Raw genomic sequence first — 19,464 nt, 5'->3', positions numbered from 1 at the left:
ACAGAAGACCTTATGGTCCATAACTAGGTCGGTTGCGAAAAAATCATCATGACAAATAGATAAATGAATAAACAAATAAAAATTGTAATGATATGAATAGTAATAGATAAATAGGTAAAGTTAGATAATAAACAAACAGGTAAGTAGTAAATAATAAGAAATTGAGAGATAATAATAAATGATAATCAAGTATATAATAATAAACATATATATAATAATAAACATATATATAATAATAAACATATATATAATAAAAAATAATATAAAATAAATGGCAAGCATTAAAGCATCTTGCATAGGTGCTTATCTAAACGAATATTAAAGATTCGAACTGAATACATTACACTGCCTCTGCAGGAAGTTTATTCCATTCATTAACTACACGGAAGTTATTTTTACCCACTTCCAAATTATATCTATTTGCTGACAGTTTGAAACCATTAATTCTTGTCGGATTTTCATTCAGTTTGAAATTTTGTCACTTTTGATGTTTTCAATTCCCTTTAGAATCTTAAAGACCTGTATCAAATCACCTCTGAGTCTACGCATGTACATGAAAATGCACACACACACACACACACACACAAACACACACACACGCACGCACGCACACACACACACACACACACACAGCAATATCTTGGCCAGGGACTTTGCACTCAGTATACTTATTCTGCTGCAAATGGGATCAAGGTAAAACTGTAGTCACGCTTAAATCATATTTTGTATTGATAATTGATTAACCTCTTGCCAGAGTGTGAGACAAAGACACCCTGCGCTAAACGAAAAGGTATTTGCCAACCCTTGGAGGCAAGTTGCAGCACAGAGGTGATCGGCATAGGCAGACCGTTCTGTGGCGATGACACATGTCACTGTTGTCTGGGTAAGTTTTCGCAGGCCTGGGCCAACGTCTTGTCTTCTTTTAAAAGATATCTGGAAGGCTACTTTCATTAGAACATTCTCTAGGCCGTTTCAAACATTAATGGCTTGGCAATATTAAAATTTTCCTATAAAGTATGTATTCTGTATTCTGTATTCTGTATTCTGTATTCATATATCGAATATTACGTCATGTCAGGTTTAGTGCATATCAACGCACACAAATGATCACAAAATTGAATTAGATTTCATTAATGCAGACTTGTAGTAAAGTGTAGAGCAAAACAGAGGAGAAAAAGATTTTGAAAAAAGAAAACTAGATAAGCCTGATTCACTTTTTGTCCAATTGATTATATTTTCTTATATGTGCCACATCTCTGGTTTTCTTCTAATTTCATAATTTTCTTCCTACAATGGAGTATACTTTTTATTGCAAGAGGGATCTTGTATTACATAATATCTACTAAATTGTCCATTGCACCAACACCAAATGATTCTATTAAATCATCCAGTATACCATGAACTAAGTCAAGGTTGTCCACATCCCACAGAAGAACTACCAACCACCTCCACGACCACGACAACGTCGACCCCTGTTGTAGGTAAGAATAGAAAGCCTTTTCTCTATATCAAATACACCCATCTATCTACACGGATTTTTTATGAACATCACATCCCAGTCTATTTCTTCAGAGAATTTCTTCAACGAATGAACAATGATCATATCAACATTTATTTTTACAGAATCATCCACCTCCACAGAATCGTCTACCTCTGTCACCACATCAACCTCAACCACCACAGCTACGACGTCGACCCCTGTTGAAGGTAGGGATAGAAAGCCTTTTCCTTGTACGAGTGTCACCTACACCGATGTATCCACATAAACTTATCTCACCTCAAACATATCTTACATCTTTCAAATGAACACTGCAGTGACCACCCTGTACTTTCAACATTAGCTTGAACTTCCAAATAGGAGTTCACGAATAATACAATTTATGATTTGCTTCCCATGTCAGAATGCGAGACAAAGAACAAATGCCAAAGGGAAGGTGGAACTTGTCGACACCGCTCGAAAGATTGTGGCACAAAAGTCTTGGGTGTTGGCCAACCTTTCTGCAGCCACGATAAATGCATCTGTTGCGAGAGTAAGTACAGTATATGGGATATGTTATATGGAGATGCTTTAGGATACTCCTTCCTCGGTTCTTTACCTTCAACTTGATAAGTCTGTTTTAACACAATATCAAACATAATATCAAGCTAATTCTTAGTGATGGAAAGACACAGCAAAATGCAACGTCTTTTCATCTGTGTCTATATACCTAGAGTTTTAGCCCTCTTATAAGGGAGGTAGATAATTCAGAGGCACATAGTACCTATTCCCACCCATTTGACTCCCCCTATTCCACCACCCTTTCTACCCCTCCCATCTCAGTTCCTGATAGATAACGGGTCACCCCTGCATCCGCCAACTGTTCTGGGTCAAACGCAATGCAGCAAGACACACTACAATCACAGCAAGGAGGCTTCACTTAATCGTCGACCCCCTCACCGTCTCCTCATGCAGAAAAAGAGAAGACAGCGAGAAATCCCTTCGGGCTGCGTCAAAATATCATTCACACATTAACACTCCCTAATCCCCATCCCCCATACCTCCTTCCCTTCCATAACAGTATGTTTCATACACAGTCATTCTCCACTCATTCCTATCTCTTGCCTTCTCCTTTCCTTGCTTAACAAATATTCCCGTCGTACTCAACGCCCTTTTAACACCATCCATCCATCTCATCCTTAGTCGTCCCCTCAACTTCACTTTCCGCACCTCTGCCTTCCACACCTCTTTTACTAATCTTTCACCTCTCATTCTTTCTATGTATCCAGATATCCTAATAATCTTTCACCAGCTCTATCTACCACTTCCTTTTCCCCTCCCGTTCTCATTATCACCTCCTCGTTTCTCACTCTATCCAACCTAGTAACTCCTACCATATCTCTCAGACATTTCGTCTCAAACACATTTAAACTTTTCTTCTCTGCTTCTCTTAAGTTCCAAGTCTCTGGCCCATACAATGCCGTCAGCACAATCACCCCTTCATACAATCTCCTCTTTGCATCCATTCCCACTTGCCTATTTCTCATAACACTTTTTAATATCCCCAAAGCATTTACTTACTTCTCTCAATCTACAATTTACCTCCACCTTCATTTCTCCCTTTCCTGCCAAACACCTAAAGCTTCTTTCTCTAACCTCTCTCTTTTTAGATTTCCTTCCAATTAACAGCCTTCCTCTAACCTTGTACACCTCATCACCTTGCTTTTACCCACATTTCCCTTCAACTTTCTCCTATCACATACCTTTCTAAACCCCATCACTAATTTCCTTAATTCCTCCTCCGACTCTGCCACGAACGCAGTGTCGTCAGCAAACAACAACTTGATCACTTCCAACTCTTCTCCACTTTCTTTAACAGTCTTCAGTTCCCTGCCCATTGCCTTGCCTTTAGCTCCCGCAGCACTCCATCCATGTACACATTGAACGGCCATGGCGACATGACACAGCTCTGACGCAGTCCCACCTTTACCTCACACCATTGGCTCTCTCCATTTTCCATTCTAACACAGCCTGTACTACTCTCGTCAAAACTGCTACACACATATTTGTCCCCTTTTCCCATGTAAAGCGAAACTATACAAGCACTTCACCAGTCCTATGAGACTCTACTCTCCCTTACACATACATTAAACAACCTCACAGCCAGTCAATTATTACTGTAACTACCTTCCTCAGACACTTCGCATGGCACCCATCTAATCCAGGAGCTTTACCTGTTTTCATCATTTTCAGAGCTACTTGCACCTTATGTCCTCCCTTTTCTTCTTCCATCACCGTCATTTTCATAGCGCCTCCCACTGCTACCACCAATCCCTCCCCATCCTCCTTCACATTCAATAGCTCTCTGAAATACTCCACCCATCTTCCCCTTACCGCTTCCTCTTCCGTCAAGATCTGTCCATCTACAACTTTTACTTTTTCTCCTCTACTTGACTCACCTCCCCTTCCTCCCTTCATTTCTTTCCTAAACATCTTTTTATTGTTTTCTGTTCGCAAGCAAAGTTGCTTGGGCCAGCAGTGAAACAGGTTTTACGATTCGTGGGTTTATCAATCGGTAGGTTATGCGTACAGAGAAGGCACGACATGTTTCACAGGTTTCTAAAGAGTAACTAGCCCGTGGGCGAAGGTGCTAGATGATGTAAGCACACAAAAGAGAAGGGAGCCTTTGTTGGATGTATGAAAGGGCTTTTCGTCCGGTGTCGTCGCTGTTGGTCAGAGCACGCCATACAGCATTGCACACCATTGCAAAGTGTGTTAGTTTCCTATGCCAATTACACTTTACCACACCTGGTATCCGTGAGGCTAGGCGAGCGGCGGTGGGCGAGTGGATTCGCGCACGAGGGCCGCAGGTCCACCATCGAGGGATGTGGCGTGACAGTGGCGGCGTCGCAGAGGGGCGGGGCCACCGGGCGGAGGTGTCGCCGATTACGCCACCAGATTCTCCCGGAGAGGGGCCGGGCGTTCTTGTCGTATCGCCGGAGCGTCTGGGTGACCCGAGCTGCGGGCGGCGATCGTACTCCTCCAAGCGCGCTTGCCATTCCACCGAGAAGGACTCCGAGTGGGCCGGGACGCATGTGCGGAAGGATCGACCGTACAGGACCTGGGCGGGTGAGTGGCTGGCCTGGGACGGAGACCGCGGTCGAACTCCTCGCAGTGGTTCTTGCCGGAAGGTGCGGTCTTAAGGATGAGGTGCTAAAACCAGGAAGGACTTTCCTGCGACGTGAAAGAAGTCGGCAGACACGGACTCGAAGGGCCCGGTGGGGTGGTCGTCACACAGCAGAGGCTCATGCTGATGGCTGAGGCGCAGCACCTGGCATGGCTCGCAGGCCTCCACCGTGCTCTTGATGTCGGAGTCAATGCTGGGCAGGAATATCGCTTCTTCAGCCCGTCGCTTGGTGGCTTCCACGCCGCGGTGGCTGCCGTGGAGGCGGGTAAGCGCGTTCTTCGTAGAGCGTCGGGGACAACGATATGCTGGCCGTAGAGTAACAGGTCCCCATCGGCAGAGAGGGCGTCCCGGAGCACCAGTACAGGAGGACGGAGCTGGGCAAGGCGAGGCGGTTGGACGGGAACCCGGAGGACACGCAGGTAACCAGGTGGCCGTAGGCTGGGTCCACCCGTGCCCGCGGCCCAGGGTTCTGGACCGTCTTGTTGGCGTTGGACGACGGGCCATCACCACGAGCGCTATCGTTGCCGGCGACATCGCTCCTGACATGCGCGACGTCCTTGTGGCAGTCGGTGTCGTCCTCCGGCGTAAGGCGGGAGACCGGGTCTTGTGAGAGGACGTCAGGTATGCAGAACTGCTTCCCGCCGCACCACATCGCCGTGAAGACGAAGGGCGAGAGCCTCTCCTTGGGCTGCTGTATGTGGGGGTTCTCGACGGTGTCCAGGGTGTATGAGTTAAGGTTGGGAATGAGCGGGCGATGGTCCGTCAGCAACCGAATGGCACACTGGACGAGATGCAGGTGCCCCTGACTTTGGTCCTAGCGGATAGCGTACCCCATGCTGTATAGGCGCGACGCATCCGGCTGCAGTACCACTAGCAGGATGGGGTAAAAGGGCGCCAGTACAGAGCTCGCTTGCCGTCGGCGAAAGCCTTGTCGTGATCCGTGGTCCAAGTGAATGAGCGCTTGGGACTCAGCAGAGGCCATAAAAGTTGAGCCGCCGCTGTTATGGCCGGAGTGAAGTCCGCCAGTTGGTTCGCCAAGCCTATGAAAGAATGTACATCGGTCAAGTATAGCCCTTACCTTGTCCTCGTCGGCGGATATACCGTCGGCGGAGAGGCGGTAGCCACAGAACCTGACGCTGGGGTTGACGACCGTGAATTTCTTCTTGTTAAGGGTGATGCCGTGGCTGCGGCATCTGGTAAGCATGTGGTGGATCCTCCGGAACTGGGCGGGGAGGCCTTCGTCGAACAGGAGGATACCATCCACCACTTTAACACAGTTAGCCACGCCTTGCAGAGCCGCGTCTCTCTGGAGGCAGTAGGTGTCACCAGGTCGTAAGGAGGGCGCGGGAGGCGGCTGACGTGGGGGTGCGCACGCCTGGCGTTGAGCACTTTTATATGCTCAGACGGTGCACACATGCGAGTTGCCCTGGTGCTCCAAAACTGTCCCCCTCGCCGACTCGTTCGAGCGCCAGTTGGTCACTACTTCCTGCAGTGACCCGGTTACGGGGAGGAAGCTGATGCGTTGTACGAGTTCCTCTTCCCCGACGGCCATGAGTATGACCGTTTTCATCTGGGCCTCCGCGCAAGCGACGGCGCCTACGGCGCACAGGTCTACCTACTAGGCCTTGTGCTTGGCGCGGCCGTAGAAGTCGTCGAAGGACTCGCCTTGCGGTTGCCTGCATTACAATAGATCACGGCGGCGAAGGACCTCGACTCGCGCGTCTCGGAGGTGGAGTTGCAGCCGGTCCAGCACTTCGTCGGCCGAGAGCAGGGTATCGTGGGGGGTGTCAAGTGAGTTCCGCAAAACCCCCTGTACGCCGAGAGACAAGCACAATCTGACTTGTGTAAGCTGTAAGTCGTGCGGCATCCTATTGACGCTGGCCATAGCGGCGTAGTCGGCCCAGCCGCGGCGCCACGACAGGAACGACTGGAAATGGGCGTCGGACTGCAACGGCGGCGAGCACGGAACCGTCAGGTTACCCGGCGGCTGAGGGGCGGGCGGCGCTCCGGTTACAGGCGAGGCCGGGACGAATAGAATCGGCTGAGGCCTCGATGGAGGGGACGTCGAGCGGGTGACGAGGGCTAGGACTTGTTGCAGGGTCTTCGCCATTGCGTCAACTTTCGCAGGGTCTTCCCTCTGTGCGTCTTGTTTCACCGCTAGGCGAAGCCCAACGTCGCAGCAGCCATCCCGCGGAAACGTCACGTTTGGTGTGAGCGTGGGCGGGGCGGGTAATTTGACGTCGCCCTCTAGCGACAAAGGTGAATCATGGACCGGGCTTGGCGGTGCGGTCTACGTCAGTCAGCTAGGGTGTTGCGTGACGTCAGCGTCGTTCTCTATGTTGGTCGCGGTTGTGTCGAGAGCGCTCTACCGAAAGGCAGTGTATCCGTAGGGTTGGGATGAAAGGCCTGTTTGTTCGCTTCTCTACGGGGCCACCAAAGCGTGTCACAGGGTAGGGCTTCACTGAACTGTACTGCACTGCACGGTCATAAGTGTGCACTATTGCGGTTTCCTTCAACACCTCGTTCACGTAAGCACCACCGGATCCTGAAGTGTCGCGTTTCTGTCACTCGTTCGCTTCCACGCCACCGATTAACGAACCGTGCTTATGTTTCACTGTTGTACGTTACAAGGGTGCTTGTAATTGCAATTAATTGCAAGTATCCTACTCACTGCGCCATGTTCGTAAGTAAAGTTGCCTGGGGAATCAGTGAAACAGGTTGTACGATTCGTGAGTTTATTAATCAGTAGGTTATGCGTACAGAAGAGGCACGACATGTCCCCAACGAGTCTAAGGAGTAACTGGCCCGTGGGCGAAGGTGCTAGATGCTATAAGCATACAAAAGAGAAGGTAGCTTTTGTTGGGTGTATGAAAGGGCTTTTTGACCGGGGGCCTCGCTGTTGGTCAGAGCACGCCATTACATCATTGCACACTATTGCATACTGTGCTCGTCTCCAGCGCATATTACAGTATATCACACTTTCAAAGTTTTCTCATACTCTTCCCCCATTTTACATTTGCTTTCTTTTTTATGCATCCTTTATCTTTTGTTTTGCTTCTCTTCCTTTTTTATAATTCTCATGGTTTTCTCTCATCTTACCTTTATGCAGACTGCACAACGTCCGAAAGTTGCCTAAAGAAGGACGGGGAATGTGTACACCACGACGAGGTCGACCCCACTATGAAAGTGGTCAAAGCCAAGTGCATGGAAGGCTGTGTCTGCGTCAAACGTACTTACACTACACAATTATTAGCTGTACTTTTCTTGAGAACCCTTTGAAGAAAATGGGTATATAAAATATTAATAGACCTTTGTTGCACATCTAACTTTAATCCAATAACTCACCATGATAATCTCTTACGTTTTCTTTTATCAGGATGTTTCCAAGACAACAAATGTATCGATAGGGACGGAATGTGCGTGGATCATGTTGATAATCCCCGAGACATAATCGATATCAACCTGTGTGGCAGTAATTGCACGTGCGTTAAAGGTAAGTAGGGTTAATTGTTTCATAACATCAACATGACCCACCACAGCTTGTCAGTAATGCATAAACTAAGGCCCCCTGCGTGGACATGTCTACGTGTCTTCACTGCAGATACTTCCATTCATGCTGTTCAAAGGGGTAACTGATTTGACCGAATACACTTTCATTACATCCATATCAGTAACAACGAAACCAACATGATGACATGCTTTTCTCTACCACCAGACCTCAGAAGGTGTCCTCAGGAAAAACCGTGTACACAAATGGGAGGGCGATGCATAAACCGGCGTAAAGAAAAATGCACTCTGGACGAGTATCGTGACTCGAGTCTATGCCCCAGCAGGCCCGTCTGCGTCTGCTGCATAAGTAAGAAAATTTGTGTGCTCATTCGTGATGTCAATGACTCCAATTTAGCCTTGTGTTAACTGGCCGTCACTGAGTGTCCATGATTGCAGTGGTCCTTAGTATAAATGAATGAGGTGTTGATTGTTATATATTGTTTTGGCAGAGTGCATGCAAGACAGGAGATGTCAAGAGAGATCCGGAATGTGCGTGGGCGAGGTTGTAGATCAAGCAGATGTAATCCCTGGCAAATGGTGTCGGACCGGCTGTACATGCGTAAGAGGTATGTAGCTTTGTAAAGATTTCACATTCATTACAGTCGCATGTTTGTACAGTCGTGTGGTAGACGAGGAGATGAGAGCACCACTTTTGGAAGTGATGGTCTAACCCCGACCAGGACATGGTGACAGTAGGGTCAAATAGTCTAGTCCAGGTCCGCTTCCACTGTTCTTTTATTCTCCCTGCAGAGCCATCCTTCCCTCCCACTAACACTAACCCCGTTAAATTGGGTGTTTTTACCTGGATGATCCCATCACCTCATACCTCCGAGAGTTATTATGACTAGAAATCTAAAAGGAAAAAGAAAACATCATGTCTCCGTCTGAATTTCATTTACCATTATGGTTCAACTTGTGTAAAAGAATAGTAATCAAAACAATTACCTTTACAGCACCATCTACATCGACACAGTCGTCTACTTCTGTCACACCATCAACCTCTACCATTATGACCACCCCAACTTCCACTGCTTTTAAAGGTAGGAGTACAATTTCTTTTCCCCGTGTATTACATCTATCTCTTACACCTATCCATTTATACAAACGCAGTCCCGCCCACCCTCACGATTTTTAGTCAACATAACTTCCACACGGTGGTATATACCGGTAGACTATATTCAGCGTCTAAATCAAATAATTGCCTGTAGTATGCAAACCGTTCTGTCGCCACGACGAATGCAACTATATTGGCAGAAGTAGTCTCCTGATTAGGAAGGGGAAAGCTTTAAGAGATCATAAAAAGAACTCAATTAAATGTCTAAAGGATTTAAACAAATTCTTTTTTCTATGAAAATGCATAAATACTTGCAATGGTTTAGGAGGCAATATAACCAAAACTAAAACAATACATGAAATCAAACCAAAATATAGTAATTGGAAAATAGAGATAAAGACCAAGTTGGAGCCATCCATGAATTTGGAACTAGATATGATTAATTGGCGAGGAATAACAAATACCACAGGAGTATTGTACTTTTTCTGTATACTACAATTAGGTAAGTACAATTACGTAGACACCCAGACGCACATCCACATGCACAAACACAAACACACACACAAACACGAACACACACACAAACACACACACACACACACACACACACACACACACACACACAAACACACACACACACACACACACACACTTACAAACTGTATGTGCTGAGCAGGTTAAAATCATTAGGAACACCTACATCTGAGCTACAGGAGGTCTACAAAACCTTCATACTCCCCCACCCTCATGTATGCCTCACCAGCCTGGTCCAGCTCACTCACCCTCACACAGAGACAAAAGTTGGAGAGGGTACAAAAGAGAACGTGCAGGATTATCCTGGGCGTGGAGTACAGCGGTTACGACCACGCTCTTGCCACCCTTACTCTATCTAGGGTGTCACAGCGGCACGGTGAGGCACTAAAAAATTTTGGGGAAAGCCTGCTTACCCACCCTAGACACCGTCACTTCCCCCCTCCCGACGCTCCACCAACTCGCCACGCCACTAGACACAGAAATAGGCTCGTACCAATCAAAGCGCCAAGGACTGACCGCTACAAAAACAGTGCCATCCCATCCATTGTGCACATAATCAACTCTATGTAAACTTGTACCGCGTATATGCTCTAAGTTTTATATTTTTAATCAGCTTTTGTAATGTATTATTCTCAGTGTACTACTGCAATTGAAATAATCTTTTCATTATTATTATTATTATTATTATTATTATTATTATTATTATTATTATTATTATTATTATTATTATTATTATTATTATTATTATTATTATTATTATTATCATCATCATCATTATTATTATTATTATTACACACACCTACACACACACACACCTACACACACACACACACACACACACACACACATACACATACACATACATGCACACAAACAAACATGCAAACGCACACTATTACGAACTGGGTAATTCAGGCTATACACCTCCACGACTCCCACTTAATACACCATGTATATATAAAAGAGATGGCAGTTGAGGACACCACATTCCATCACTAATTTTAGTTGAGGAACTTAGTTGAAAATTAAAGAAACGAATGGATAAACATAGATAAATTATACACAATAAGCGCTCGACCATTACGAACAGGGAGATTCAGCACGTCTACTATCTAGTACACCTTCTGTATATGGAGTAAAACAACAGTTGAATGCATTGCATCCCAATGTTGGTACTAGATTAGGACAAACTGGGAGGTTGGGTGATTATTGTTGCGAGAAATGACACAACGTTTAAGAAAACTATTCTAAGCCACAGTAAGGCTGAACCAGTCAATCTGAAAATTACAGACAGTGGGCTACAAAAAAGACACCTCATGACATCGGAGAGTGCATGCATCTTGGAAGCAACCTCGTGTATCATGTGGACAACCTACAACCACATATCAGTTAGGACTCTTGTTTCCTATAGTGTAGACACAAGTACCACCAAATCTCAATCAAAGATGATAGAACACAAGTATTGAACATAGTAACATCTTAGTCAGGTACTTCGTACTTAGTATACTTGCTTTGCAAACGGGATCAAAGTAAAGCTGTAGTCGCGCTTAAGTAAAATCTTATATTGATAACTGATTAACCTCTTGCCAGAGTGTGAGACAAAGACACCCTGCGCTAAACGTCAAGGAGTATGCCTACCCTTGGAAGTAGGTTGCAGCACGGAGGTCATCGGCAGAGGCAGACCGTTCTGCGCCGATGATACATGTCAGTGTTGTTTGGGTAAGTTTCCTCAGGCCAGCGTCTTCTCTTTCTCCCATAAGATATCTGGAAGGCTGCTTTCACCACACATGACGTCAAAAGTTATTTCAAGTCCTTTCAAATCTGATTACTTTGGCATCATTTCCAGCTTGTCTATATTGTCTTCAATAAATATATAATACAAACTATCAATATTAGTACTGGTACCAACAGCGCCCTTATAGATATGTTTTCAGGTGCCATGATATCCTGCATGCAATTTAAGATTACATAAAGTCCATCATTTATCCTGTATATCCGTGGATTTGCAACCACACTTAAAATAATTAAGTCATAATTTTTTGTGTATATCAACAAAGACATTATCACAAAGTTCAACTCGTATGCGTTAATATAGACTTGTAGTAAAGTGTAACGTAAAAAGAAAGAGATCAGCCTTTACAAAATTAGGTGTCGAGATTTTGTTCTAACATAGACATTTTATAATTGGCTCTAATCCGTAAGGGTACCCCCAACACAGTCCCTAAAGCCTTAGCTGAATGCTACTGTGCTACTATACCTCTGTTGAAGGTAAGAATAGAAAGCCTTTTCTCTATACCAAATACACCCACCTATCCACACAGTTTTCTTCTTCATAAACATAACATCCCAGTCTATTTCTTCAGAGAATTTCTTCATTGAATGAACAATGATCATAACAACATTTATTTTTACAGAACTATCCACCTCCACAGAATCGTCTACCTCTGTAACCACATCACCCTCAACCACCACAGCTACGACGTCGACCCCTGTTGAAGGTAGGGATAGAAAGCCTTTTCCTTGTACGAGTGTCACCTACACCGATGTATCCACACAAATTTATCTCACCTCAAACATATTTTACATCTTTTAAATGAACATTACAGTGAGCACCCTGTACTTTCAATATTGGCTTGGACTTCCAAATAGGAGTTCACGAATAATACAATTGATGATTTGCTTCCCATGTCAGAATGCGAGACAAAGAACAAATGCCAAAGGGAAGGTGGAACTTGTCGACACCGCTCGAAAGATTGTGGCACAAAAGTCTTGGGTGTAGGCCAACCTTTCTGCACCCACGATAAATGCATCTGTTGCGAGAGTGAGTACACTATATGGAAGATGTTATATAGAGATGCTTTAGGATACTATTTTCTTATATCACGCTCGTACTCCTTGATCGATTCTTTACCTTCAACTTGATTAGTCTGATTTTAACGCAATGTTAAGCACAATATCAAACCAATTCTTACTGATGGTAAGACACAGGAAAAGGGCATTTCTTTTAATCTATGTCTAAATACCAATAGTTTTAACTTTTTCATAAAGAAGGTAGCTAATTCAGAGGCACGTACCTATTCCCACCCATTTGACTACTCCCCTCCACCACCCTTTCTACCTCTCACATCTCAGTTCCTCAAGGATGAGGGGTCACCCCCTGCATCCGCCAACTGTGTCATCCATCTCATCCTCGGTCGTCCCCTCAACTTCACTTTCCGCACTTCTGCCTTCCACACCTCTTTTACTAATCTTTCATCTCTCATTCTTTCTATGTGTCCAAATATCCCAATAATCTTTCACCAGCTCTATCTACCATTTCCTTTTCCCCTCCCGTTCACATTATCACTTCCTCGTTTCCAACCTAGTAACTCCTACCATATCTCTCAGACATTTAATCTAAAACACATTAAAAAAATTCTTCTCTGCCTCTCTTAAGTTCCAAGTCTCTTCATATTCAATAGCTCTCTGAAATACTCCACCCATCTTTCCCTTACCGCTTCCTCTTCCGTCAAGATCTGTCCATCTACAACTTTTACTTCTTCTCGTCTATTGTCTCACCTCCCCTTCCTCCCTTGATTTCCTTCCTAAACATCTTTTTATTTATTTCTGTTCGCAAGCAAAGTTGCTTGGGTCAGCAGTGAAGCAGGTTGTACGATTCGTGGGTTTATCAATCGGTAGGTTATGCGTACATAGAAGGCACGACATGTTTCACAAGAGTCTAAAGAGTAACTAGCCCGTGGGCGAAGGTGCTAGATGCTGTAAGCACACAAAAGAGAAGGAAGCCTTTGTTGGAAGTATGAAAGGTCTTTTTGTCCGGTGTCGTCGCTGTTGGTCAGAGCACGCCACACAGCATGGCAAACCATTGCGACGAGCCATCACCGCGAGCGCCGTCGTTGCAGGCGACAACGCTCCTGACATGCGCGGCGTCCTTGTTGCAGGCGGTCTCGTCCTCCGGCGTAGAGCGGGAGACCGGGTCTTGTGAGAGGACGTCAGGTATGCAGAGCTGCTTCCCGGCGCACCACATCGCCGTGAAGACGAAGAGCGAGAGCCTCTCCTTGAGCCGCTGTAAGCGGGGGTTCTCGACGGCGTCCAGGGTGTATGTGTTAAGGATGGGGATGAGCGGACGATGGTCCAATGTGCCATGGACCGGGCTTGGCAGTGCGATCTACGTCAGTCAGCTGGAGTGTTGCGTGACGTCAGTGTCGTTCTTTAAGTTGGTCGCGGTCGTGTCGGGGAACGCTCTACCAAGAGGCAGTGTATCCGATGGGTTGGGATGAAAGGCCTCTGTTCGCTCCTCTACTGGCCCGCCAAAGCGCGTCACACGGTAGGGCTCCACTGAACTGCATTGCGCTGCACAGTCCAACGTGCGCACTATTACACTTTTCATTCAACACCTCGTTCACGTAAGCACCACCGGATCGTGCATCCTCGCGTTACTGTCACTCGTTCGCTTGCACGCAACTGATTAACAAACCGTGCTTGTGTTTCACTCTGGTATATTGCCAGGGTGCTTGTAATTGCAGGCAATTGCAAGTATCCTACTCACTGCGCCATGTTTGGAAGCAAAGTTGCCTGGGGCACATGTGAAACAGGTTGTACGATTCGTGGGTTTTGTAATCGGTGGGTTATGCGTATAGAGGACGCAAGACATGTCCCCCAAGGAGTCTAAAGTGTAACTGACCCGTGGGCAAAGGTGCTAGATGCTGTAAGCATACGAAAGAGAAGGTAGCCTTTGTTGGTTGTATGAAAGGGCTTTTTGACCGGGAGCCCCGCTGTTGGTCAGCACACTATTGCATACTGTGCTCGTCTCCAACGCCAATTACAGTATATCACACTTTACAATTTTCTTCATACTCTTCCCCCGTTTTACATCTGCCTTCTTTTTTATGCATCCATTATCTTCTGATTTGCTTCTCTTCGTTTTTTATCATTCTCATAGTTTTCTCTCATCTTTATAACCAGTCTCTCAATGCTCGCTTCTTCTCTTCTATTGGCTTCTTCACTTCATCATCCACCACTCACTACCATTCTTTTTAATAGATTATAAAATATTAAGTAATATGTATATACGAAAGGTACTGGAAGAATTGATTATTTCTCCTTTTATACTGCTATCCCCTACTTATAAACCTTTATGCAGACTGCACAACGTCCGAAAGTTGCCTAAAGAAGGACGGGGAATGCGTGCACGAAGACGAGGTCGACCGCACTATGAAAGTGGTAAAAGCCAAGTGCATGGAAGGCTGCGTCTGCGTCAAACGTACTTACACTACACAAATATTAGCAGTGCTTTTCTTGAAATCTCTTTGAAGAAAATGTGCATATAAAATATAAATAGACTTTTCATGTACATTTAACTATAATCAAATAGCTCACCATGATAATGTGTTACGTTTTCTTTTATCAGAATGTTTCCAAGACAACAAATGTCTCAGAAAGGACGGAATGTGCGTGGATCATGTCGATAATCCCCGAGACATAATCGATACTAACCTGTGTGGTAGTAATTGCACGTGCGTTAAAGGTATGTAGGGTTGACAGTTTCATACCTTTAATATGACCCACCACAATTTGTTAGTCTTGCATAAACTAACGTCGCCGACGGGGTCATGTCTACATATCTTAACTGTAGATACATCCATACATGCTATTCCAAGGGGGAATTGATTGGCCGCATACACTTTCATTATATCCATATCAGTAACAACGAAACCAACATGACGACATGCTTTTCTCTACTACCACCAGACCTCAGAAGCTGTCCACAGGAAAAACCGTGTACACAAGTGGGAGGGCGATGCATAAACCGGCGTAAAGAAACATGCAGGTTGGACGAGTATCGTGACTCGAGTCTATGCCCCAGCAGGCCCGTCTGCGTCTGCTGCATAAGTAAGAACATTTGTGTGCTCATTCGGGATGTCAATGACTTCAATTTAGTCTTGTGTTAAGTGGCCGTCACTGAGTGTCCATGATTGCAGTGATCCTTGGTATAAATGAATGAGGTATAGATTGTCATATTTTTTTTTTTTTTTTTTTTTTTTTGGCAGAGTGCATCCAAGACATTAGATGCCAAGAAAGATCCGGAATGTGCGTGGGCGAGGTTGTAGATCAAGCAGATTTAATCCCTGGCGAATGGTGTCGGACCGGCTGCACATGCGTAAGAGGTATGTAGCTTTGTAAAGATTGCACATTTATTACTGTTTCGTGTTTGGACAGCCGTGCTATGGACGAGAGTTAGAACACCACTTCTAGAAGTAATGGTCAAAACCCGATCAGGGCATTGTAGTAGTAAGGTCAAATGGTCTTAAATCTAGGTCCGCGTCCACTGTTATTTTCTTTTCCCTGTAGATCAATCCCTCCCTCCGGCTAACACTAATCCTGTTAAATTGGGTGATTTACCTAGATGAGCCAATGACCCCATTCCTCCAGGAGTTATCATGACTATACATCAAAATGAAATAAGATAGATTCATGTCTCCCTCTGAATTTCTTTTACCACTATCGTTCAACTTGTCTAGAAGAATTGTAATAGAAATATCTACTTCGACAGTACTTTCTACCACGACACAATCGTCTACTACTGTCACATCATCAACCTCTACTGCTACGAGCACCACAACGTCGACTCCTGTTGAAGGTAAGAATAGAAATACTTCTTCCTGGTTGAATAAGTGAATATAAAGGATTACAAAGGAGGAGCATGCCGACAGAAGACCTTATGGTCCATAACTAGGTCGGTTGCGAAAAAATCATCATGATAAATAGATAAATAAATAAACAAATAAATAAATAAATGAATAAATAAAAATTGTAATGATATGAATAGTAATAGATAAATAGGTAAAGTTAGATAATAAACAAACAGGTAAATAGTAAATAATAAGAAATTGAGAGATAATAATAGATAATAATCAAGTATATAATAATAAACAGATATATGATAAAAATAAATATGAAATAAATGGCAAGCATTAAAGCATCTTGCATAGGTGCTTATCTAAACGAATATTAAAGATTCGAACTGAATACATTACACTGCCTCTGCAGAAAGTTTATTCCATTCATTAACTACACAGAAGTTATTTCTACCCACTTCCAAATTAAATCTATTTGCTGACAGTTTGAAACCATTAATTCTTGTCGGTTTTTCATTCAGTTTGAAATTTTTGTCACTTTTGATGTTTTCAATTCCCTTTAGAATCTTAAAGACCTGTATCAAATCACCTCTGAGTCTACGCATGTACATGAAAATGCACACACACACACACACACACACACACACACACACACGCACGCACGCAAGCACACACACACACACACACACCAATATCTTGGCCAGGGACTTTGCACTCAGTATACTTATTCTGCTGCAAATGGGATCAAGGTAAAACTGTAGTCACGCTTAAATCATATTTTGTATTGATAATTGATTAACCTCTTGCCAGAGTGTGAGACAAAGACACCCTGCGCTAAACGAAAAGGTATTTGCCAACCCTTGGAGGCAAGTTGCAGCACAGAGGTGATCGGCATAGGCAGACCGTTCTGTGGCGATGACACATGTCACTGTTGTCTGGGTAAGTTTTCGCAGGCCTGGGCCAACGTCTTGTCTTCTTTTAAAAGATATCTGGAAGGCTACTTTCATTAGAACATTCTCTAGGCCGTTTCAAACATTAATGGCTTGGCAATATTAAAATTTTCCTATAAAGTATGTATTCTGTATTTGAATGTTTTCCATGTAATTGTTTGCAATACATCTACAATACAGACGAAATGCCAAAATTAATACTGGAACCCTTGGCGGCCTTATAGTTATACTTAAGAGTGATATGATACCCTGCATACATTCATTTGTGATTATATATTTATATTCAGTCCACTATTCATCCTGTATATTCGTGGGTTTACAATCATATATCGAATATTACGTCATGTCAGGTTTAGTGCATATCAACGCACACAAATGATCACAAAATTGAATTAGATTTCATTAATGCAGACTTGTAGTAAAGTGTAGAGAAAAACAGAGGAGAAAAAGGATTTTGAAAAAAGAAAACTAGATAAGCCTGATTCACTTTTTGTCCAATTGATTATATTTTCTTATGTGTGCCACATCTCTGGTTTTCTTCTAATTTCATAATTTTCTTCCTACAATGGAGTATACTTTTTATTGCAAGAGGGATCTTGTATTACATAATATCTACTAAATTGTCCATTGCACCAACACCAAATGATTCTATTAAATCATCCAGTATACCATGAACTAAGTCAAGGTTGTCCACATCCCACAGAAGAACTACCAACCACCTCCACGACCATGACAACGTCGACCCCTGTTGTAGGTAAGAATAGAAAGCCTTTTCTCTATATCAAATACACCCATCTATCTACACGGATTTTTTATGAACATCACGTCCCAGTCTATTTCTTCAGAGAATTTCTTCAACGAATGAACAATGATCATATCAACATTTATTTTTACAGAATCATCCACCTCCACAGAATCGTCTACCTCTGTCACCACATCAACCTCAACCACCACAGCTACGACGTCGACCCCTGTTGAAGGTAGGGATAGAAAGCCTTTTCCTTGTTCGAGTGTCACCTACACCGATGTATCCACATAAACTTATCTCACCTCAAACATATCTTACATCTTTCAAATGAACACTGCAGTGACCACCCTGTACTTTCAATATTGGCTTGAACTTCCAAATAGGAGTTCACGAATAATACAATTTATGATTTGCTTCCCATGTCAGAATGCGAGACAAAGAACAAATGCCAAAGGGAAGGTGGAACTTGTCGAAACCCGTCGAAAGTTTGTGGCACAAAAGTCTTGGGTGTAGGCCAACCTTTCTGCAGCCACGATAAATGCATCTGTTGCGAGAGTAAGTACAGTATATGGGATATGTTATATAGAGATGCATGAGGATACTATTTTCTTATATCACGCTCCTACTCCTTGATCGGCTCTCTATCTTCAACTTGATAAGTCTGGTTTTAACGCAATATCAAACATAATATCAAGCTAATTCTTACTGATGGTACGACACAGCAAAAGGCAATGTCTTTTGATCTATCTCTATATACCTAGAGTTTTAGCCCTCTTATAAGGGAGGCAGCTAATTCAGAGGCACATAGTACCTATTCCCACCCATTTGACTCCCCTCCACCACCCTTTCTACCCCTCCCATCTCAGTTCCTGATAGATAACGGGTCACCCCTGCATCCGCCAACTGTTCTGGGTCAAACGCAATGCAGCAAGACACACTACACTCACAGCAAGGAGGCTTCACTTAATCGTCGACCCCCTCACCGTCTCCTTATGCAGAAAAAGAGAAGACAGCGAGAAATCCCTTCCAGCTGCGTCAAAATATCATTCACACATTAATACTCCCTAATCCCCATCCCCCATACCTCCTTCCCTTGCATAACAGTATGTTCCATACACAGTCATTCTCCACTCATTCCTATCTCTTGCCTTCTCCTTTCCTTGCTTAACAAATATTCCCGTCGTGTTCAACTCCCCTTTAACACCATCCATCCATCTCATCCTCAGTCGTCCCCTCAACTTCACTTTCCGCACCTCTGCCTTCCACACCTCTTTTACTAATCTTTCACCTCTCATTCTTTCTATGTGTCCAGATATCCCAATAATCTTTC

At 44.1% G+C, this 19,464-nt stretch overlaps 1 protein-coding gene across 1 annotated transcript; it reads left to right on the top strand.

Moving 5' to 3' along the window:
• Positions 1-8,673: 8,673 nt before the first annotated feature.
• On the top strand, positions 8,674-12,723 carry LOC143030502 (uncharacterized). The gene is made up of 5 exons (XM_076193651.1): positions 8,674-8,779; positions 9,167-9,253; positions 11,392-11,520; positions 12,216-12,299; positions 12,494-12,723. Exons 1-5 carry the CDS (start codon positions 8,701-8,703, stop codon positions 12,721-12,723), a joined length of 609 nt encoding a protein of 202 aa, XP_076049766.1. The 5' UTR covers positions 8,674-8,700.
• The last annotated feature ends 6,741 nt before the right edge of the window (positions 12,724-19,464 follow it).

The sequence above is a fragment of the Oratosquilla oratoria genome, chromosome 12 (genome assembly GCF_046742065.1).
Source record: "Oratosquilla oratoria isolate Oo_2021 chromosome 12, ASM4674206v1, whole genome shotgun sequence".
NCBI classification, from domain to species: Eukaryota; Metazoa; Arthropoda; class Malacostraca; order Stomatopoda; family Squillidae; genus Oratosquilla; species Oratosquilla oratoria.
Note: the sequence above shows the minus strand (reverse complement) of the source record. Positions and strands in the feature narration are given on the sequence as shown.